Raw genomic sequence first — 24055 nt, forward strand, 5'->3', positions numbered from 1 at the left:
ATTTAGTTTTTGAACATCAAAGCATATAAGCCTGGTCTAATAGGTCCACAAAATTACAAAAATACAAGTATAGTTTAAGCTCCTAAAAATAATCTAACAGCAGAATATAATATTTGAACTGAATTCTCCACATGAACTGGCTGATGTTTGATATTTTCCATTCAGCACCAAGTATGTAGTACAACGCAACTCAAACCCAAGCATTTCTACTGCTTGTGGTTTATTGCAAGTATCCATGTCAGAGAATACAATACACATTGTAATGTTATGCATTTTTGATGAAACTAATCAGAAAGTTGCAGGCATTATTGGCTTGAAAACACAAGTCAAGGACCAGCTTGAGCAGCAGAGATGACTGCTGCACCTGAATTCTTATATTGGTTCCCCCACCCAAGGTAACAATAAAAGAAAAGAGTTGCTGTGACAATGCTGTGTACTACACATGTGTAATGTGATATTTGTTAATATGAAAAACATTTTCTAATATTAATTTAGTGGCTGTGGCAGTATATAAGTTAGGTCCTGGCTCTTAGCATAGTGTGGGAATCAAAATATGTAATGGAAAACTTCAAGTACATTTGATTTTTATTTATTTTATTTTATAAAAATTTTTTGGTGGTTGATTATATTTGCAAGTATTGATTGCATATTTGCCCTTTTATTAAGCAGATATGGTTATAGCCTAACTGTAAAGTGGTATGTTAACTGATTTGTGCAGACAGAATATATAAATGTATGGACCTGCACTGACGAGAGAAATAGAAATACAACTTTATTTAACTTAAAAGTGAATAATAGCTAAATTAAAAAAAAACAAAAAAAACAACCATGATAAAAATACCGGCAGGGAAAGAAAAATCAGTTTTCAAGACACCTTTATGTACATTATTGTAAATATAATTTTTATTTGTATTTCAAAAGCATACAGCTTCTTAATTTAAGATGTAGTGTTAGTCCTTTCTCAAAAGACCTTTTGAAATGATTTTTAAGATAATTCCAGCTAATTGCACTGAACAGAATAGATCAATTTTAAAAGTCAATATGAAGTGACTGAATACAGAGGCTTAAATCTATGTCAGAAACTCATACATATTTTGTCACCCCGCAAATAAAAGTACTTAACAAAACAGACAGCGATGCATCAATTTAAACTACTGTATCCTCCATGTCCTACTTCAGAGTTAAGTGCCTCTTCAGGGACCTTTCCATAATTTGAAAATTTGCAAACTTCTTGGTAAACACTCAGAGTTAACTCTACTCAAATTTCAATATGTATGTCACTTGTGCAACAGAAAATTAGGCCTTGTCTTATAGATAATTCTGGTAAAACTCACAAGTTACTTACTGCATTGACAAGCAATTTGCCAGAAAAAAATTTGGACATATCTTGTCTTAACCTACACTTTGGAAAATTTCTCTCCAACTAACAGTAAGATCAATGACTTGTTTGTGTAAGAGGCTATTTATTTAGAAGATACTTTTGTGGTGCTTTATGTAACTGGCAAGCTAAGTACATCTCTTTACTTCGACATGAATAAGATATAGTTTTTTCTGCATTTTAAATGAACCATCTATCTCCTCGTTTTTTTTTTTCTATATCTGTATACTGTATGTGGAATCACGTACAGTATATGTACTAATGTGCATGTGTTTGCAGTACCCATTAACCACAACGTCAAGAATAAACACACATTTTTTTTAAGTGACTTATTTCAAGTTCTTTGAGGCATAATAACGTCTTCTTAATCCACTACATCTTTTTCCTCATTTAACGTACTACAAAAGAGCCGTGGGGCTCTTACTATAAAAAGGCAAGAGAAATTAGTGAAAACAAAATCATGAAAAATCACAAGTTAAATAGCTCTGATTCAGCTTACATCCTAATCACCAGCTGTGGTGAGACTGATGGGGTCATTGCCTTTTTGGCCTCACCCCCCTTGTTGACTGACAGATAGTGTTAGTAAGCGGCATATGTTCAGAGGACGACACGCACAGTGGGTGAGAGAGACAGAATGTCCTGAGATGGAGAGATGAGACAGGTGAGGAAGAAGAGAGATGCTCCTAGATATGCCGTGTTGAAGAGAAACTGAGAGAAAGCCAATGATGGGAGTCTCTCTCTCTCTCTCTCTCTCTGCCTGTCTCCTGAGTGCAGCTGTCCAACTGAATCAACAGCAAGGCCCACACCAGTCTATTATTATCTCTTTAAGTCCATGGATTCCACCTGCACCGCCTCCAACCTGATGAACTGGTTTACCGTGTGGGAGGCGAGACATGAGGAAGGGAGGGGTGGCGGGAAGCTACTTGGTTGCCTGGCTTGAGGATGGCGGGCAGTCTGGGAAAATGCTTTTCTCTAGGGTGAAGAAGGCTGGGGTTTGCAAGAAGGGAAATGGATACTAACTGTGTTAGGAATACTCTAATAAAGATAACAAAACTGTTTGGGGGGAAAATGGCAGTTGTGTTTGTGATTTGAGGATAGAGAGCATCTACCATCATTTGTTAGCCCTTACTATTCTAGAATTCTATAAGAGTATAGCCATTAAGACATTACCCATTTGTGTGTTGACTTCTTTTCTGAAGCCTCAAGCTCAGCATCTGGTCATTACCATTTTGAGTTTTTGCAGACAGATTCTAAATGCAAAGCATGGACACCACGTATCTCTACAGGGTAACTGACCTGCCACCTACAGCTTCTGTCTTCTGGTGTTTCTGTTCTGTTAGCTTGGGTCTCAAGTCAGAATTCCTCCCTCCTTCTCCAAACTAAGAGTGCTCTGTTCATTGTTCAATGCAGTTAAAACACTGCTCATAAGTACTTCCCATAATGCCACTTAAGAAAAAGGAATATTCAGAACATATAGAATATAATATAAATATATAATAAAAATATAAAGAACTAAAAGAAATCATTGCCACTTCAGTTGTCTTGAAGGGACAAATCAGTTATGGAGACCAAATCCAGCTTGTGAATGTTGACTTGTTTATTGCTCTTGTAAAGTTGGTCATTTCAGCATGCAGGTCTACAAGGACTGACCTGCTTTTGGAGCCAATCTCAAGGGCCCACTCGAGGAATGTCAATTTTTTGGCACTTGGCTTTGGCTCCTTAATATCCCTCCTCACATTCATTGTGTTGTGGCATGTGACATTACTTTTAAAACATCAACTGCAGCTCAATTAGGAAAGACGCTCAGAAAAAAGGAAAAAGCAAACACTAATTGTTGGGAAACAGCAAGAGTCATGAGATCAGTGCCAAACACACACCACGTGACTTTCTTCATTTTTGTAGATTTTTTTTCCCCCTTTCTTTAACCATTAGTTTTTGACTCACCGAAGCATTTGCTCTGATTGGTTGCTCGATCCACAAAGACTTTGGCGGAGATGACGTTGCCAAAAGGTAGGAACATTTGCATGAGCTCAGCGTCTCCAAACTCCTGGGGCAGGTGATAAATAAACAAGTTGCAACCTTCTGGCCCTGGTGATGAGAGAAAGACAGCAGGGGGGTTATGTGGGATCATAAACAGGAGATGCCCTGTGAGAGGAAGACTGGCCACAATAACATGAGTGGAAAAATAACTGTAAAACAATCAAGGACATAATGTAGGCATGGAGAAAGCATTATATTTGTTAAACCAGATTATTGTGGCATTTGTAGAGCTTAATCCTACTGTCAACATGTTGTTTGAACAGCTTTTTCCATTTCAATGTCTTTTTCCTTTTGAATCCATGGGCCCCATTCCCCATATGCTACTGTAAAATCTAAAAAGGGAGGGGTTTATTTCACTAACTCATGCTATGTACTTACATTTGACTACTTTCTTAGAAAATATCCTGGGAATAACAACATATTATCAAAGAGAAGCAAAAATACAAGGGGAGTAAAAGACAAAAACAGCTAGGGATTTACGCACAGACAACAATAATTATTGATTGACAGAGAAACACTGAGACGTTTACTGGGAAACTGGAGCAATGAGACATGGAAAAACACAGAGATAAGGTAGAGAACACATTAAGACATAAACCAAGTTTTTGCTCCAATTACTATGTGGCAGTAGGACTGTCTTCCAATCTCTGTCCATCCCTCCACATTCATCTAGCCAGCTGCCACATATTGTACAGACCAATCTGGATAAAGGCAGGAACTGGAGGGAGACAGGACAGAGAGAGAGCAAGAGAGCCAAGTATGGACGCAGAGAGAAAAAGAGGAGAGAGGGTGTGATGGACTCAGTGACAGTAAGCTTGGAGCTGGCTGCCTGGCTAGCTTTCTCCCCTGTCTCATTGCTCAGGGTGATAGCATGACGAGATGAGACTGGCTCTGGTGAGAAGGCTGATAAGAGGGCTGCAGTGGTTACTGGCTGTAGTGTACTATGCCTCAGCGAGATAGAGGAGACACACACATATGCACACACGTAGGTTGACAAAGAGGTTATTAATATAGTTTGAATCTTAGTTCTGTCTGTTTAGGGTTATGTGTCAGATAGTGGTGAATTCTGTTTCCATAAACAGTTTTTTTGACTGAATAAAATACCCTTAGATCACATGACCACTTCTATTAAGCTTTGTCAGTAAGTTTTGGCTGGATAGATATGTCAATAAGAAAATCCTACTTCTATTCCAGCACCATTTGTGGCACCAGGACACGATTCACAACAGGTCTTGTGAGGTGGTCAACTTCTTCTATATCACCTGCATATGTAATGATGACCATGTATATGTATTGATAATGCTAATTAGCCATGTGCAGCCAGGAGCAGGCTAGTCAGGTGAAAGCTATAGTAGATTTTTTTTTTTTAATGATGATGATGTTTTTCATGATGTAGTGATCATGCATTTGGAAGAAAGAATGCTCAACGTATTGCATGAACCAGGAGAGATATTGTGCTGAATTAAGATCTATACCAGAAGATAAGCAACTCAAATGTTTAACCCTTGGTTCACTGTTAAAGGGCATATTTGGTAATGCTGGAACTTGAGCTAGGTGAACAAACTCTGGATGCAGAGAAGCCTCCCCCTATTTGCAGCATAACTTAAAATGTGAGACATTTTTACCTTTCTGCATTTTATTTTAATATCTTACACCATGCTGACTAAGATGCTCTAAAAAGAGCACATTTTCTGTCAGAGTACAGATTTGTTTGGTTGAAATCACAGTTTGGGATTTGGAAGGATTTTCTTTCTTGACACACGCTGAGACACGGGCTGATAGAATGTATTGTTGAAAGTGTTAGCTCTCAGTTGAAGCTGAGGCTTGACTGTGCCCGTGTATTCAGGTTTGGATGTATCTTGTTAAATGGCAGGGCTGCAGACTGTGGCAGTGGACTGAGACAGGCTGGGACAGCAGCCAAAACCCTGAGGAGGCCAGAACTCAGACAGGCCACTGGCTAAACCAAGAATAGTTCTCTGTGTGTGTCCATGTGTGTGCCTGTTTCTGTGTTTGTGCTACTGTGACTTCTATCATTCTTGCTAATGAATAGAATGCTCCAAAATATAATTGAAAGATGGGATACCCGTAAATACTGTGTGCTTTTTCTATGGAAGGAAATTATTCTGGCATAAAAATGGAATAAATCACTGAACTATGTAAATATGTGTATTTCAGTTGTTTCCTTATACGGTTCTGCTCTGTGACCCTATGGACAAAATTCAAACATAAACTAACTTTTCCACCCGGCAATGTTGGAAACATTCAATTACAAGTCCAGATATTGAATATTCATGCCAATCTATGCTGTCTCATATAATCATTTAGATGAACATTTGAGACTGAAGAAATGGCGTCAAAAAGAGTGATTTACCGTCAAAGTATATCCTATGCTTTATTACATCTGATGCTGTGGCATAAGAGTGAACACTTCACAAGGAATGGTAGTAAATGATTATGCATGCAGCTAATTAATCTGATGAATATTTATAACCACTTAAACACATTGTAATGGACTGATTAAGCAGTCCAACGCTGCGAGTTTGAATTAGTGTAGTTTTTGAATAATGACAGAGTAACTTTCCATCTCACTGCTAATGTTCTTCTCTTTAAATGGGGAGCCTTTTTTTCACATTTTCCCCAGCCAGCTTTTTTCCCTCCCTCGCTAATTCAAAGCAGTGCAGCTACATTAGAATGGAACATGGCAATTATCACCTTTTATCTTGGGTGGGCGCGCTTGCTCGCTCTTACCTTCCCTCTGTTGCTGGGGAATGATGGTTGGTTGCTGTGGGAACGCTTGGCTGATTGGCGCATAGGCGGCAGGGTAGGCTGCTGTTGCAAAGGGAGAACCAGAGTGGAATTTTTCACATCTCCATTTTCATATTTGACACAACAAAACTCAAATCATTATTCCATTGTTCATTTGTGTCCTCTAGACACTGCATTAATAAATTGCATTATGACTGGGAGCTGGGGCTCATTTGGCTGGTGGATCGCTACACAAAGAGAATGGCAAAAGGGGGAGTGGAGTGCAGTTCAACTAAGCAGACATACAAAGAAAGAGAGGGAGACTTACACCATGTTAATGAGAGATGATGTCAGGCACAAAGCAATGGTTATGAGAGGTCTGTCATCGCTCATGTAGGAGGCTATGGCAGATTCAAATCCTCAGCTCTCAGTGTACTTCAGAAATAAGTTTTTGTAAGGCTGTATAATCAAGCCAAGTGAAAATCCTTTTGTAATCCTAATGTAAAAGTAGCCGAATCCAGAATAAAATTGTCTGGTCATCTGGCTATCTCTACCTGTCATGATGTCTAGTGATGTGACAAACCAAAAGGGAGAGAGGGGCTGCGGGGGGGGGGGACAGATGGAGAAAGTGAGAGAGTAGAGCTAGGGGAGACGGATCACCTGCATAGTGCTGGACACCAGCATAAGCCTGTTGGAGAGGGTCAGTCACTGTTGGACTCTGTGCTGCAGAGATATGAAAAGAGAGACAGAGAAAGAAGGGTGACAGTGAAAAAAATGGAGGCAAAGAGAAAAAGGATGCACACTGGTCAAGACAGACACAAAGACCAAGCTATAGAGATAATCTTAGAGATCAAGAGAAAAATTGGCTTTGCTGTAGAGATCCATCAGGCGGTAAGATCCCACAGGGAGTGAGAGAAATTTAGGTTGTCATATCTTGCAGTTCTTCGAAGTGCCTGTTTGCCCCAGATGTTTGCATCAAATATTAACAACGTGCCAAACAAACCACTTTGTTGTTCATTACGATTGCAGCTGCCTTTTCAGAATGCAGAAAAGGGGAGTGAGTCTCTGTCAGTTCTTCAGGAATTAGTCCCAGGCAACATTAAGAAGCTGAGGATGGGTTGAGACGCGTCAAACGAACTATAATTGACTGATGGATGAACTGATTGATTCATCATGATACTGGGGCAGGCTTCTCAGAAATCTGCCAGAGACTGTTGATTTAGCTTCAAACCACAAATGCTTTAGTTCAAATCAGAGAAAAATGTCATTGAATAAGTGAAATTGAAAAGACCCTTGTCAAACTTTAAACAGTATTGTGTGATATAATACAATTTGTCATTACAAACATATTGAACTTGCATTCTGGAAATTAGATGATGTTCTTATTCAGATCAAATACAGCCCTACAATAATCAAACACTCAAAGATCAGTTTAAGCAGCTAACAAAGTCAGGGTCAGAGCAATGGAGTCAGACAATATATGCAACAGATATATATTATGTTTTCTTGATGTAAATTGGAATGGCTCACCTGGGTAAGGATGAATACCATTGGTGTAGATAGGCTCAGATGTGGGTTGGCCGTTGCTTTGAGGCGGGAGGGTACTGAATCCATTGACCCCAATAGGGGTGGCTATGCTGGGCACGGCTGTGGCAGAAATGCCTGGGGGTGTGCTGGTGCCTGCAAATAGATGCTGAGTAAATATGGGAACTGCATGGTACAGACTCCACATGCTATAATCTCAAAATCTGAAGTGTCTTTTTTGTACTGTAATGTATATTTCCTAACCTATTCTACTGTCTAGCATGCACGTAATAGCCACAAATGTGTATCTTGTGAGTCCTTATGAAATTATACTGTATTTTTGGTATAAGCTGGTACTTATTCTGCTGAGGTGAAGGGTACAGTTACAAACACTCCATCAACACACTAATTGAGGGTAGTGAGAGGAAAAAGCATTGATTCACTTTTGGAAAATGTAATAATGACCACTGACACAGAGGACCCTGAAAAACACAGTGTTTGTGTAGCAGGCTGTACTGCATGTCTGTCACCTTGCCTGTGGCCTTTTGTGCTGATGGATTTTTATTATTTTTCTTATCCAGGTGAAGGGCATTTAAGTCATGTAGGATTATGTGTGATGGGTATTATCAGGACCATGTAGGCCTTGTGGATTACAAATGCCAGGTACAGCATCAAGTCACTTTATATAACACATTTGCAATGGCCTTGCCGTCAGGCGGCATGCCTACTTAGTGTCGAGCCATCAAAGCTCTTCATGACAAGGGCCGAAAAGACAGTTCAGACTGGGGTCCAGGATTATCTCACACAAATCTTTGCACTTATATTGTATAAGCCAAGGACTCTGCATACAAAGTCATCGGATTGGCTGTGTTCCCAGAAAACACACAGTCAGAGACACAGAGGGGGAGAGTGACAGACAGAAAGAATGAAAGAGAGATAATGTGTGAGCAGAAGAAAGGGAGAGACCATAATGTGGCTGCCAATGAGCATATAGAAATTCTTTACATCTTCTCTTGCCACACCTCACTCAGTGCAAGGCTCTGCTTCCTTTAATTCAATGCTAAAAGTCCTTGCTTTTACCCTGAAAATTAAGCCTACATCTTAAAAAATTCAACAAGGGCAACTTCAGAAAGACCTTGAATGAATATATTACTTGTACTTCTGTAATTCTTCCTAATGATGAAAATGATCTGGGGCAGCAGTAAGAAATGGAGAAAGAAAGAGACCTCCTGCATGACTATCTCCGGTGTCACTTAATGGTGCATTCATGTTAATGTACATACCTGAAGATGGTGTCATGGGAGTAGCCACCAGGCCGTTGACATTGAAAGCTGCCATTTGCTGCATTTGCGCGGCAGCGATGGCTGCCATAGGGTTCAAGTAGGACCCTTGTGTTGCTGCCATCAGGGCTGCTTGCTGTTGCATCATCTGCTGTAGGATTAAAGAGCAGTGGGGAGAGAGGCGGATGGAGGGAAGGACAGAAAAGGAAAGGAGGGTGAAATAGCCGCAGGATCAGAACGTGTTTACTCTCACATCTCTGTTTGCTTGGCCCATGCCTTGTTCTTGAACAGAGTGATCTTTGTTGCCCTGCAGCTTTGCTTCTAAACTACTCCACGACTACTCTGGCCTTGTGCTCATTGTTCTTACATAAGATAAAGGCTGTGTGGTGATGAGTTTAGGAAGATGGAGTCTATGTACATCATTATGTTCTGTATATGTGTGTAAGGGAGTAAAAAAAGGGGTGGTTAGAGAGAGAGAGACTGTGTGCAAGTGGGCGATTCTCACCTGTCAGGGTGAGTTGTTAGCTACTGTGTGAGTGTAAAATCTCACAGATGCCAAACTCAGGCTGTGACTTTCATGTGTGAATATGAAATAAGGGTGGGGTGGGCTGACAGAGAAAGAGGTAGGGCGTGATCGGGTGTGCTCTTGGTTAATAACGTGCACCTCTTTTCTTTTGGGGGGGGGTGTGTTTGGGTGAAATGTTAAACAGGCAGGCCTGGGTTGGCAGTTTAAATTATCTTACAAGTCAGGAAATATGGAAATGGCAATAAGTGGTAGATGCTATTTGTATGTAATATTGCTGGAAATTCATGATAATCAGCTTCCCTGGACAAAGAAGGGGATAAAAAGACACAATATCCAAAAAGCTACAGTAATTTTGAGATCTTACTAGTCATTTAATAGTGTGAATCACTTTAGGTCTGTTCACTGGGAGAGTCACAAGCCTAGTGGGAGAGAGAGTGAGTTCAAACCTCAAATCACAATAGTTTTTGTTTTCCATTTTTAAAGCTCACCGTCTCCTCCCCCGCCGGGCTGAGACTTACAGCATGAGAGTAGGCGCCATAGGCCCCAAACTGGATGGTCATGGGACTGAAGATGCCGAGCTGGCCTGCCATCTGGTGCATCCTGCGCAGGGTCCTCTCCTTATCTGTGTCTGCAAATTTGACCACCAGGCTGGATGAGGCACCCTACAGGGACATGTGTATTTTGCAAGGTTAATGAAATATGCAACTTAACTTCAATATTTAGCCATATTTTGTAGATAGATTCATCTTTTGGGTTTTTCCTATGTAAGTGGTCTTTATTGAAAAATAGCTGGAGTTATTAAGTTGATATTTAAAAATAACAAACTCTATGACATAAAATCAATTATTTAATTTAAAACTATGTTTTCAATTAATGTTATTATGTTATTAGTATTTATTTACTCTCCTAAATCAATTATTATGTTTTTATTTCCTTAGAATGAACCATTTATATGTATTAATGTTGTGGGTCCTTGTGTATGTGAGAACCCTTATTTTACCACCATACCATACTGTCGACGAATTATACTGTTCAGAGAGCAACAAAGAGATGGAATGCAGAGAAATGAGTGGCAGTGTTACCAAAAATTTTAGGGTTTATTGCATAAAAGTTGTTGGCTATGTAAGTTGAACGTTGAACTTCATGCAGAAAGATTTATCATAGACCTCTGCCCCTCTCCTTTTCTGATACACACAGGAGATATACAGTGAGAAAAAGCATAACCGTGCTGTTGAAGGAGTTCCTGCAAAAATAGAGCATCTTGTGGTTTAGTAGGCCCATTTTAAAGTCTACAGGAGGTTGCTTGTAGTTTTGGTAAGTGTCTTAATTTTAAATATCTGTCATCTCGTTCATTACAACCCTTTGAGTGGAAATCTTTTGAGAACTTTTTCAAGTTATGTATATACCGTCACTTCCCATGTCAGAATCACAAGCTCACGAGTGCAGTTTGAAGGCACAATTACACACATATTGTAAGTTCTGCAGTTACAGAAAGAAGCCCATGTGAGCTTATGCTAATTACAAAAGTGGTGTTCTAGTTAACATTCTCTACCCTGAAATCTGCACACATTTTAGTGTATTCAACACTATGAATCAGACCACGATCAAAATATAGGTCATCTAGAGACAAACTGATGCATACCCTTTACGTGCTTTATTGTGTGATTAAAAATAGATTTCTCACAAATTTGCAATGTGTGTTCCAAAGGGAAATGACCTACAACAACCTAATGGTTACAAAAATTCTTCTGTCCTGTATCAGTTCTTCCACAAAAGTTAAGAGTGTGAACTTTCTTCAGAGAAGAAGAGACAGAGTGGTAATGACATGTTTAATTTCTATCATCTGATGTTCAGAGTAATTTGCAATCCAGATTTTTAGACCTAATTTCTTAAAACCAAGAGAGCCAGTATGCACCTCTCTTGACTATAGTAATTTAGCTGTGAGCATTAAATGAGAGAATAGTGAGTGATATTTGCTTTTGTGAACTTACCAACTCCACTGTATACACTGGGGGTGAACTGTGATCCTAACCAGATCCCACAGGAACCCCAGTCCCTCACTGGTAAAGCTTCACTGAATACAGCACTGGGTAATTAGGTCTGACAAAAGCCTGTGGCATGTGAAGGGCAAAGTATTGACTAATGGCTCTTCCTTATGGCAGATATAGTTCTGTATTGATATCTGTGCTCCTGAGTTTGCATCCAATTAAATAATTTGAGAGACAGAGACCAGAGTCCATTCCTCATGTGACATTCAGACAAAGAGAGTAAAAGAGGAGTGTCTGTGTGTGAGTGAGAAACAGATACAGAAAGAATGAGGGTGGATGAAGACTCTGTCAGGCAGAGACATCAGCCACGGACACAGTCAAAAGGACCAAGCTCCTATTTAATTACAGGCAGTGCATGCTGGGAAAGAGCACTGAGTACCACCAGGACAGAAGGACAGAAAGAGCCAGCGGCCAGTTAGGATATGATTAGTAAGATCATAAAAGCAAAGACACGGGGAAAGAAGGACTCAATAATCACAACTTGGATTCATCGTTCACAAAATCTCTCTTCCTGACAGGGTCAGTGCAAATGCAGGCTTTGATTAAAATTTCCATATTTTCTTAGACGTGTAGAAATTAAAAATGTCAAAGAACTGCAAGGGACACATAGACTGACTAGAGGGAGTGATGCTGCATTCACCTGTTTCCTGAGCAGGATAGTTTTTGACTCTCTGTGTCAGAAATAGAAGCGCACAAAAACCTCTGCAGGTCCAAGTTTAAGCTAAAGTTGCTAGTTACACATGACACATGACTGAAGTGGAGCGTTCCAAACAGAAAATCAAAGAAAGAAACAAACATTTGCCCTTAAAAGGGAAATGTTTTATTTTAGTAATTCCTACAAAATATCTATTCTGTTTTTGTGATGAAGCTTTCAGCAGGAACAGCGATCGCACTCCCTCTGATTAGTTATGACTACAAAAACTCACCTTGCATAATAGCTCCAACATTCACCCTGCCTAAACTCAACATTGATTATTGATTTTGTAAAGGTCTTAAAAGGCAATCATTATTTTTAAAGCCATGCAATCCCCTAATCATTAATTTTACTCCACTCTGAATCTAATGTTTTCTGTACTAAACTTATAATTATACATGTCCTACATGGACAAGAAAGTAGTTCTTGTATATAAGTTTTTGCAAGGAACCCAGGTTAAATGTCTCTCATAAACAGTCTATTAACACAACCAAGAAAATGTGTTGAGTGTAGATAACCATAAAGGAAAGCATCAGTATGGACCTCGGGGACAATGCATCTTAGATGGGAACCTATCAGAGCCAGCCAGCACCTCACCTCAGGCCAGAGGAGACACATCTGGTACTTCTCTCTTGGTGCCATTTCAATTAGTAAAATCAATACTCCGATATGGCAGCGTTAACGGCACCATTTTTCCCTTTCTAATTTGATTTCATTCCACCTCCTGACCTTGTTTTTTTCTTTGTCAACTTTGTAGGCCAGTTGAAGAGACTGGGCTGTTGGATTTAATGAGGCTGGCACTGAGCAAACATCTTCCTCCAGCGTTGTTGCTCAACCCGGCTCACAGCGGCCTGGCATTTAGATTCGCTCATTTTCTGCTTTGTGTGTCTGTGTGTTTTTTTATTTTAATTTAAAACCTCATGAAGAATGCATTGTGAGCATCATGACTGTGAAAGCCAGAGGCTGCCTGTAGTCACTCCACCATGACTCAAGATTAGGTGAGTCTGGCCTGGTCTGGTTTCTCCAAGCAAAGTGCTCTAGCTTACACAGCAGCACAGGAGGAGACCCTCTCCGCAATGTCTCTACTGAATGGTTTTGGCAGCAACTCTAAAACTCTACCCCAGCCTCTGTAGGTGTTGACAGCAGTGAAACTCATGTTTCAACATTTCTGACTATCATAGCAAAAAAATATCCCTTAGAAAAAATGTCTCATCTCTTAACAAGAATTTCATATCCTCACATCTACAAGTAAGGCAGACTTAAGAACAGATGAAAGGTCTAATCAGACAAGAAGATTTCAGAGTATGAGCCTTTTTACAGGCCAAGAGTTCCTATCTATAGAAAAGAAGAGAAGTATCGGGATAGGTAATGAAGGAACAGGTGGTGGCAAACAACAAGCACTGGATGCAAAGCAGATCCTACTCACTGGCAGCAGAAAATCACTAGCTGACAAACAAACAGAATAATAACCTCCAACAGCATGACTCCTATACCTGGAGAGAAAATGAATTTGCTGAATTTGATAAGGGCCAACAGGGGAGCCGTCACTTTTGACAGGTACAACTAAGGAATTTGTCACAGGTTCAAAAACTAATCTAATTTCTTGAACAACACACTTGACTTTTGAAAATCTCCATTATTGGATTTTGTATAGAGCTCAAAATGTGTAGATGGTAGAAGGCACAATGGTAATTGAGGGATTAGAACACAACTACAGCAGTGAAATGGCATAATGCTTTTATCTTCGTATTACTGTGATAGAAAAACACTGTTGTGAAGCGTCTATGCACAAGTAAACAGACACTTATTTTCTATTCTCTATGGAGGCTTACGTCAATACAACATAACAAACATGTCCTATGAACCATCTTTCACCAGTATTTGAAGCTACTGTGAAAGCTACTTTTAAAGTCCTATGCTAGTATGTATTAATCACCTAAAGATTCCTCTGTGTTTATCAAAATTGTACATTTAAAGGTTTTTCCCATGAAAAAAAATTACTTAGGTATGACCACACCTTTGTCTTTATTCAGTAAATTGGGACCTATGTAAATGTTCATCTGACTCCGCCCACATATCCCCTTGCCAGCAGCAGCTATCAACTAGGCTGAGTTCCTACGATGAGCACCCCCTAGCCTCTGGCTAACTTTTCATCATAGCTTGGACTACCTTCTCATTTCCGCACATTTCCTGAAACATAGTTGTACAGCTCTACCGCACAAGTAGTCAGCATTAGTTTCTCCAGTCATCTTTGTAGGACATACAGACTGTCTGACCTCACTTTTCTGAGGCTGTAGATGCTGCTCTGCTGATTTAAAGCAGAAATCCCTAGCAACAGCACTGATGGCTGATATTGTTCATATTCATGTTGTAACACAACTTTTGGATGTGTTAAAATGGTTAAAAGCTTGACTTTTAGATGAGGAGGACTTTAAATAACAATTGAAGCTTCCCCAATTGTCTTGGCTTATTATAGATCTAAGAAACTAATATTATCAATTGAGGATTTTTAAGAAATGAATTCAACAGACCATAAGTTTGTTTGGTAATTGGTTGCACCCTCTGTGCCCTTTCTGAAACCTGCTGCATCTCTGTAAGCCTTTTGGAAAGACACTCTCTCATTAGCAGTGGAATACACAGACTTGGTGTAGCCTCCCTTCATATTATTACAAAGGCCTGTCTGGCTGCATCTGCTTCCACACTGAATCATACCAAAAGACACTTGAAAACATTTTCATTCATACAAAAATTTTAACTTGCTGGATATTTTAAAAAAAAATGACCGTGTGAATATCAGTATTCACCTGAATACATAAGGAGCACATAAAAGTCATTGTTATTCATTAAATATAGTCCAAGATCTTGCATGTGTCATTTGATTAACTGTGTTTTGCACTGACAGTGTTCTCTGGCTTGGTCTTATCTCTCATTAATCCAGAGCTATAGTATCACAAACAAGTACACTGTTGTTGCTGCCAGCATTGGAAAACTCCACAGGCCCTGCCAGCCACGCTGTGACACCAAACATGACAATGTCTGCAATTTGCTGGGTGTTGTGTGCCTGCCCCTGGCTTTGCCATTTGAAGTTTTGCCACCTGTGCCTCTGCAGCCTTACAGTAATTCAACAGCTGAACCAGTGAGCGTGCCTGCTCTGTGCTCAATCACCTTTTAAGTTAATTTTGGAAGCACCTGCAATCTGCAATAAACATCAATTAAAACTGTGACCCCATCGATCAGCACATGGCCTTTGGTAACATCCCTAGCCCTTAAGCTTCATTAAAGCATTTCATTGTGGGCCAGTGGTTGTATATACATGTGTATGTTGAGAGAGCATTAAGAGGAAAAGAAAGACAGAGTGAGAGACAACTCTTTGTTCAGGGTTCATTCAGACCTCACAGCTGGCAGCAAGCACTGTGTGGAGCAGCCCACTGTCTGAATCCTGCCTCCTGTTAGGCTGTTCTTGACGACATGTGGCAGAGATATTATCCAAATTAACTGCACCCCCCATCGGTACCAAAGCTTTAGTTGGATACTAATGGCCACCTTGGCTATTAATCTGAGAGGAAGTTGGATTTGGGGAGAAGAAGATAACAGGTGCAGGGATAGAGGGAGAGAGCTATGGTTAATATAGATTATTAATGAACTTTTGGCTCTCTCTTGATCCAACCTCAGTCTCTTTGGGGCTCCATATGTTGCCTTGGACAGTTCATCTGCAGGAGACCTCAGGTGGCTCAGTGGCCTGATCTAATACAACTGTGCCTGAGCAGCTAGACAAGGCAACATGCACAGAGTGCACAAGAGCAGTCAGGATGAGCCAAATATCCTGTGCAAGAAATCAAAACACAGCCTCACAAGAGTCAATTATGTAAATCTGCTGGATGTAAACATATTCTATTGATTGAGTCAACAAGATATTTTGAGGAGCGGATGAATATCCTGATTAGACTCAAATTTCAGTAAGAGGCCTGTCATAATTTTCTAAGATCAGTGTGCTGCATGATTATTTCTTGGCTCATCGTCCACTCCTTATTAAATTTTGGCCCTCATGGTTCACTTGCCAAGAAAGTTTGGCGTCTGCTGTACACAACAACCACACACAGTAAACTGACTCTACCACTTATTTTTTCCCCTCACTACTTCAATGTAATGTAAAATGAGGCGGCATCAAAAAGATGTGTAAATTACATCTGGCTTCCTAGGACACTATCTGGCTGCCAGGAAGCATCCGTAAATATTTATTGCGGAACATCAGTAAAATGTGCGAAGGTGCGGATGCCTGCCAGAAAGAGTGGGTGCTCATGTGTGTATCCAGCTGTGTAGCACTGGCAGCAAGATGCCCGGAAAATCATAATTTATTTTACTGAAGGGTTTTTGCGGCCATTATCAAGCCAAACAAAAGAAGACCAAATCATAACGAACTGTTGCTTGAAAAGAGAAGTTTGGCACCTTCTTTATTTGAAGTTTTTAAAAATCAGCACCTTCTACAGCTATTTCATGCCTCTCATAAATACTATATATCAAACTGTGTAAAGTGTTTAGACTTGCAACCAAACACAAGTGCTCTATTCTGTCTATGAAATGAATGATATGACTCTCATGAATTCTGAATTACAGTTGGCCAAAGTGGTAATATAACTAGTGTTGACAGAACAACATTAGTCTACAACATATCAGGATAAACATTTCCAATCCTCGAAAGATGATAGCCATGTATTGATGAATAAATATAGAAAAGCCTAAAGTTAAACGAGAGCTGAGGAACTGCAAGTTTCCCACAATATAATAATAATAATAAGGGCTGTAATATAAAATATCAGGAAGCAGTTAATTGAGCAAAAGCAGCCTATTAATCTGACCTCATTTTGAAGATCCATGCTAACTCTAGGGTGTTATTATTATTGACTTACTTATTATTATTAACCTGCCCTCTTGAGTCTGTAATGAAGTTTCTCCTGATAGGTATATATTTTGAATGTTTAATAGTCTTTAACAAAAAGTAGCCCCATGGCAGAGGCCAAACTGTCACTGGTTTTGGCTTCGATAAGATATTTCAAAGACATATCTACCTTGTTGCTGAGAGAAAGTTTTACTTTTGTGAAGCCCTTTACCTACTATATCCTTATTAAAAACTGCTCAGCTGTACTATATTGTCTGTCTCTTATACTATGGTGAGTAGTTGAATTTATTTTTAGAGTGTGCTACTGGTAGTTCAAATAAGGATTTTACTTATTCTCTACAAAAATGTTAACACCAATAAAAATTTCATGTCTTACTCTCAGTAGAACTGTAAGTCAGTTTTCATTCCAATTTGATTTAATTATTTTTCAAATTCCTTTTTAAATCTCAGTAAATATGCAGGATTCTATTGGGAAGTACCAATTCTACAAGAAAAACTTTCACTCTTACTTTTGCATGGGTATATCATAATGTAAAAGTCCAAACTTTTTAGCTGTTTTCATAATTGAAAGACATATTTGTGTACGACCTGACATCTGTAGCTGGAACTACCACAAAAGTGCTTTTGAGTTTGAATATCTGGTGGCAGATTTTGCTGTTTTTTATTGTTTCTTTTTTCAAAACTACTGTCTTCAGCCATACAAGATGCAGTCAGAAAATTGTTCATGAGCATAGTTAGATTCCAGTGGAATAATGTTTTGAACATGAGTTTGGTGGATACTGAGTGCTGAAGAGTGCTGGAAGATGGGGTGCAAAGAATGTAGTCATCATCAAAACAAAGGTGCAGTTCAAGATGGGTGTAGAAAGAGAATGCATGGTTGCTGTGACTGATGTGATGTAATGGCAAGTTGAGATTTTGTAATATAAAAAAAAAGAAAAAAATATTTGCCCACATAGCATTAAGTACAGTGATCAGATATGTCATCCTCTTTTTTGCACTTCTATCAGGTATAGCTTTTTCTCTAGCTCTCCACTTGCAAATAAATCACCTGTATTCCGTGATTGGTTTTTTTTGTGTAACTCACATCATTTACCTTATAGCCCATATCATTAAAGTTTGTCAGCTTTCCATTAGCATTTTCACAGTCAACACAAAATCAATGGATGGCTAAAAGTGGAGTAAACTGCCTGAAAACCTTATACACATAAAATACTTATATTACTTGAAGCACTATGTTAAGTGAACTATAATCACTCTCATAATCTTACATTCCCTTCTTGTTTATGTAATGTACAGTGAGTGGAAAACATCCATTCTTCATACTTGCTATAGCCTGCTCAGAGTTGTGACTAGAGCCTACTGCAGCATTATTGGGTGAGCAGAGAACACATTGAAAAGGTCACCAGTTCATCACATGGCTTACACGGAGACAAACAGCCATTCATGCTCACACTTATACCGACAGTCAATTTAGAATCACCAGTTAGTGTAACGTGGTTCAGGCTATAAGATGAAACCATGTCACTGAGAAAACCACTGCAGGCACATAGACAACATGCAAATGAAAGACACCATCCAGGGTTCAAACCAGGAACCTACATGCTATGAGGCAAATGTGTCACTATCAGATGAAAAAAAATGGAATGGGTATGAATAATTTTTTATTTAACTGTAGTCGGAAATCTTCAAACCATAATAATCTGTGTCAGCATTAGCCCTTGATTTCCATCATCAGTTAGGCTCCAGTTTAAATGCCAGATAATATCTAATTAATCTTCAACAGGTGGCAAGAAAGAGGTCAACAATAGATAGTCATTTTCTTCAGGAAAAGGTAGTAGGGAAATTAATATGATCAATATGAGCTAAATCCTCTCTCTGGGTTAGGTTTTCTCCCCCACATATTACTAAAGTGAACAAATCATTATTACCTATAGGAGTAATTGTGAAGAGTAAGCATTAGATTGTTTTTGCGGATGAAATTTTGCTGTCAGTTAAACTTATGTCTTGTTCACAATGTACAGCAACATCCCATATAATGTTTGTACCATAAATGCATGAAAATGTTTGTAATTGTTTTCATTTCTAGAACTCAACCTGTGTCTGTGCCTCAGCTTCAGTTATTAAGAATATAACATTCAAGAATGTATGTGTTGTGTGCAGTACTTCTAACTTTATAAAAATGAGAACATATATTGTTTATGCTCAAAAAGCTGTATGAATAGCAGCAGAAGGAAACAGATATTGAGTGAAAAGATAGTGGATACAGAGTATCCAGCTGGGCAAATCAAAGTAATGGATGATGATTGTTGAATTGTTTGTGTGCAATAACAAAGAGTGAGAATGTGTGTGAATCTAGGCTCGTCATGTGGTTTTAGTCAGAGTGACAAGCATAAATGTATTGCTTGTAGATAGCATGTGTTCTGTTACAATACTGTGTGTTATTGGCCTGAGTGTATGAGCTATCAAATACATTGAGACACAAAGACACAGGATGCATATGGAAAATGATGGTCAAAGAAAGACTTGTTCATAAAACACGATTTTCAGTTACCATATTTTAACTATCGGGCCAAAGCAGGAGAAACAGTGGGTGTAAGGGCAAATAACATTTCTACTGCCATTCACATGGCTAAAGGAGGGCTCTCTTGGGGCTAGTGGCCAGAGTATTTGACCCAACAAGTACTAAGATGAGGAAATGGGTTTGCTTAAGAAAAAATTTCTGCAGCTCCCCAGCTCACTATTCCCTTCAGCTAAAATGCATTGGCTGACGATGATGTACAAAAACAGATAGACATGTCTGCCATAGTTACCTCACAATCAGCAGAGAGACTGCCTTGGATGTGATGCCACTAGATTAATATTTATTTTGCCTCTAATTTACTTTGTAAACTGAACAGTGACATTATTTAACTCAAAGACTGTATGTCTGAAACTAAAATTCAAAACTGCAATTAGCGGAAGCTGGTTTGTATTAACAAAAGCTCTGTTTTAGGGTATCTTTGATGAACATCTATCTGCAATAAATGTACAGTTTCTGATACGTTTCTTTAAGAGCAACATCATTTTGACATCTGTTATGACATTTATTTTTTATTCAGTGGTATATTTGTACATTTTGGCTGGATTCTTATGACACATGTTGACATCCATGTCCCTGAAAATGTCAGCATATAAACAGCTCTAACTTTACAATTATAGGTACTATATACATAATCAAACATTTGTGTTTGCTGTGATGGATAATTCATGTGGCTTTACATCTTAAGTTTGCCATGATTACAAATTACAAATACACTGTTGATATATGTTGTTGAACATGCTGCACGTAACTGTGCCACCCATTGCCTCCTCATTATAAGGACTGAAAGAGACTGGAAGAGCTGATATGAGTTGTATTTCCCTCCCATTGCTTGAAGGGGCAGTACATTAAAGTTGATTTTAAAGGCAGAAAACTGCCCATATGACCCCTTCACTTGGAGTACTTGAAAAGAAGGCGGATAATGTGCTGGGGACTGCTCAAGAGCCATCAAGGTTTGTTGTGAAAAAAGGTATGTTGCACAAGCTGCTCAATATAACAGACAACACTGCACACCCTTAACCCATCTATACAGCGCACTGATTGAACAAATAAGTGTCAGACGTTCTGTCAGTTAATAATAAGGACAAATACAGGGAGTCATTCCTGTTCACCACAGTAGCCTAACATAATGACTCTCTATAATGACTACTTACTGTTGTTTTGTTTTTAATTCTATATTTTTTTTGTTCTTTTGGTGAATAATATTCTAATAACTATTGTAATAGTAACTAGTAAAGATCAAATATCCTCTTGGATTTAAAAAAGGAGCACAGAATTTGATTCAGTTTAACTCAATTTTATGTTTCTTGGAATGCAGAAAAAGTGAAACAGGTCCACCTGGCAGTTCATATTCCTTGAAGAACTTTCTCCAAAACTAGAGAGAACTAATGGGATTTAAAGACAGCACGGCAGTGATTGTTGTACTTACAGGCATTGTTTGCCCACCATGCAAGCTGTTGATGGCGGCTTGCGCTTCTGCATGGCTGGAGAACTTCACAAATGCACAGCCTGTAAACACAGAGAAAGAGAGGGGAAAATTAGCAAGATGGCCTTGAATATCTGGGGGAAATACCATTCATTACCATTGTTTTTATGTCATCTGGTTTGTAAATATATTCTGCCATTTGTGTGTTGACTGCATAATTTGCAGTAAATCAGTCTGATTATATGGAAGGCGTTAGCTGCTTGGAAGACCCTGCTCCCTGCCTATTTTTAATTTGACCCTCTCCACGCTAGAGTATGGAGCCAAGGCATTCACTATTCTCACTTGTTTGTAATTATTAGTCTGTTTAATATTTACACACTGTGATTTGTGTTCAGTCACTCATAAAACAGATTATGATGATAAAGGCATACCATTCTAATCTGCCCATCTAACCAAATCTTCTCTCTTGCATACAATTTCAGATGGAATGGAAGAGCGGGTAAGGATGAATTTCTTAAGGGGCATTCAAATCATCTTAGATTTGTTGAGTTGTTGGTGCACAAGAGGAAAATTAACTGAAAATGTTGGCCAGATGACAAGGGAGCAGACATTGGCTGCATCATTCTTGAGCCACATGAGATTAACAATTCAAATGACAGTGGAGGTAATTCAAGTTGATGACGATGTACACTGAGAGTTTTGAACTGACACATTTGGACCACATCATCAAACAGTGTATCAGTGTGTAGGTAAGAACAAGAACTAAACTAACATATCATAAAGAGAAAGCTAGTGACCAGGAATGCAGTGGAACTGAAATGTGGTAATTTCCCAAAAACCATTAAATTATAACAAGACATATTTCTTTCAGCTTTATGGTTGTCACAGACTTCACAGGGTATTCTGTTATGTCCTATTCTTATCCTTGCCTTCAGGTAGCTCATGTGTTAAGTCAAGAGATATCTCATTAACAAACTCAGGGATTAATTCTACCCACTTTTCATTAATTGAATAGCACCAGTGACTTAGAACAAGATAGGCTTTTCCAGAGTTCAGTTCTTGTTTTCTTATGGACTCCTCATGGCTATTAAAATGATTATATATATCATATAGTTACTTTATATGACTGACTTAGTTGTCATTATTAATTTAAACTACAATTTACTGTCTGACAGGAATTCTTTCAACATCTCAGGAGTCAGCTTCACCTTCTCGACAAGCAAGCTAATAATTTTCAGACAAAATCAAGGACTTTTAAGGGAAGACAGTGCAGCATGTGTGCATTCAATGAAAGACAGTTTCTACCTTTACTCAAGGCTTTGCATCCACATTCAAACCACATGGTAAAAGGTAAGCATTTGAAATCATGTGTTTTTGTGCTGTTAAATACCCTCAAAGCTGTATAGATCTACACAGGCAAACAGATGAGTCAAAAAAGCCTTTGATTCTGTCACAGCACTCATGCACCCTTTTACTTTACTTGAATGCCCCTCTGGGTAGAGGCAGAAAAGGTCTTCATTTGTCGAACTGAAATGCACAGGCCTACTGTGTACCATCTGACTGCAACTCTGTCTTCGAAGGAGCAAACATATCTAACTTTTATAGTGGGAATGATAAAGGGGGAGTTTGATTTTGGAAAAGCCATTTGACTTTTTAAGCGAAAGTAAAGGGCTATTGGTTTCTTAACGAGGCTATCGCATATTGTACCACTCTCTCAGTAATGCCAGCAACAACCAAATAGAGCAGACACTCATAACTTGGCTTGCACATCTCATGTTATACATGCAAAGTTTTCATATTTCTTGTGAAAAACAGTACAAAGGCCTTTCTTTTTCAGACCTGAAAAGAAGTTAAGGGACAAAAAGCACGGCTTAGCAAAAGAACTAGAAGTGCTACAGCATCATGCATTATAGTGCACTTTTGAGTGTTTGAATTTGATGGCCTCGGAATGAGTTGGGAAAAGGAAAAAAAGGGAGATTCTATTGCTTTCAACGAGAGGATCTGCACAGCCTTTTGAATTCCCGAGGTAATAATATGTATGCATGAATTCCATCCCTCTGGATGGGTGACATTTATAACACAACTTAATTATATACCTAAAAGCCATCTCTCTATTATTCCTGACAATTCGGTGGCTCTATTCAACTCTGGCAGCAAGTGTTGCACTTTAAAAGTACTTTGAGGAGCAGTGCCATAGAGAGATGGATGTTAAACTTCTCGGCCTTTTTATTGGGTGAAGAGGGGTGCTGAAAAGCCTCTGAGTAGCATAAATTTACATCAACAGGGGACAAAGCCTCAACCATGGAACAGATAGCACTGTCAATTTCAAGGTCTGTCTGATTCAAATTATGGAAACCTCATCCCAAGCGAGGCGGTTGGCAAAATAATTTGCCGTAACATCCCGTAATGATTGCGTGGGACTGTTGCACAGGGAGTGATAGAACCAGATACCTATATATATGAAACCTTTGTCTGGTTGTGGCATTCATAGTTAACGTTCCTCTACGTTTTTTCCATTTCATAGCAGTGGAACTTGAAGAAAAGGGAATGATCAAGTAAGTGATATTAGAGACAAATACCAAATCAGCCAATGTATGGCATGTGATGAGTTGCAGTGTGGGGTGACAGAGGGTGAAAAGGGGAGAGAGCTCCTGTCTAATACAGCAGCATGAGCTTTATTTCATTTTATGCGATGCCAATCAGCTTGAGGCATCTGAGCAGACAGAAAGAGAGGGAGCTGGAAAAGAGAGACAGCAAAGGAAGGAAAAAGCCATGGAGGTAGTGGGCTGGAGGGGTGACACAGAGCACTACACCCAGGTTTAACAGCAAGTGGAACAGATGTAGACATAGATAGGTGTGTGGTTCAGTATAGCCAGGCTTTCTTTTTGATACTCTCAGAAGGATTTGCAACATTGCACA

At 39.1% G+C, this 24055-nt stretch overlaps 2 protein-coding genes across 5 annotated transcripts in view; both read right to left on the minus strand.

Moving 5' to 3' along the window:
• celf6 (CUGBP Elav-like family member 6) overlaps positions 1-24055 on the minus strand; it is a 141052-nt gene that overhangs the window by 17235 nt on the left and 99762 nt on the right. For 3 of the 4 annotated variants that reach the window (XM_072380222.1, XM_072380219.1, XM_072380220.1), the window contains 7 exons: positions 21140-21219; positions 9982-10155; positions 8971-9118; positions 7694-7843; positions 6824-6886; positions 6167-6247; positions 3323-3466 (listed from right to left, as the gene is read on the minus strand). In XM_072380222.1, coding sequence (XP_072236323.1) covers positions 3323-3466; positions 6167-6247; positions 6824-6886; positions 7694-7843; positions 8971-9118; positions 9982-10155; positions 21140-21219 — 840 coding nt within the window. The remainder of the gene's footprint in view (positions 1-3322; positions 3467-6166; positions 6248-6823; positions 6887-7693; positions 7844-8970; positions 9119-9981; positions 10156-21139; positions 21220-24055) is intronic. The other variant, XM_072380221.1, reaches the window with a different exon arrangement.
• LOC140301651 (trans-1,2-dihydrobenzene-1,2-diol dehydrogenase-like) overlaps positions 1-24055 on the minus strand; it is a 208614-nt gene that overhangs the window by 1283 nt on the left and 183276 nt on the right. The window lies entirely within an intron of this gene.

The sequence above is a fragment of the Leuresthes tenuis genome, unplaced genomic scaffold, assembly GCF_036924035.1.
Source record: "Leuresthes tenuis unplaced genomic scaffold, fLeuTen1.0.hap1 SCAF_2, whole genome shotgun sequence".
NCBI lineage: Eukaryota > Metazoa > Chordata > Actinopteri > Atheriniformes > Atherinopsidae > Leuresthes > Leuresthes tenuis.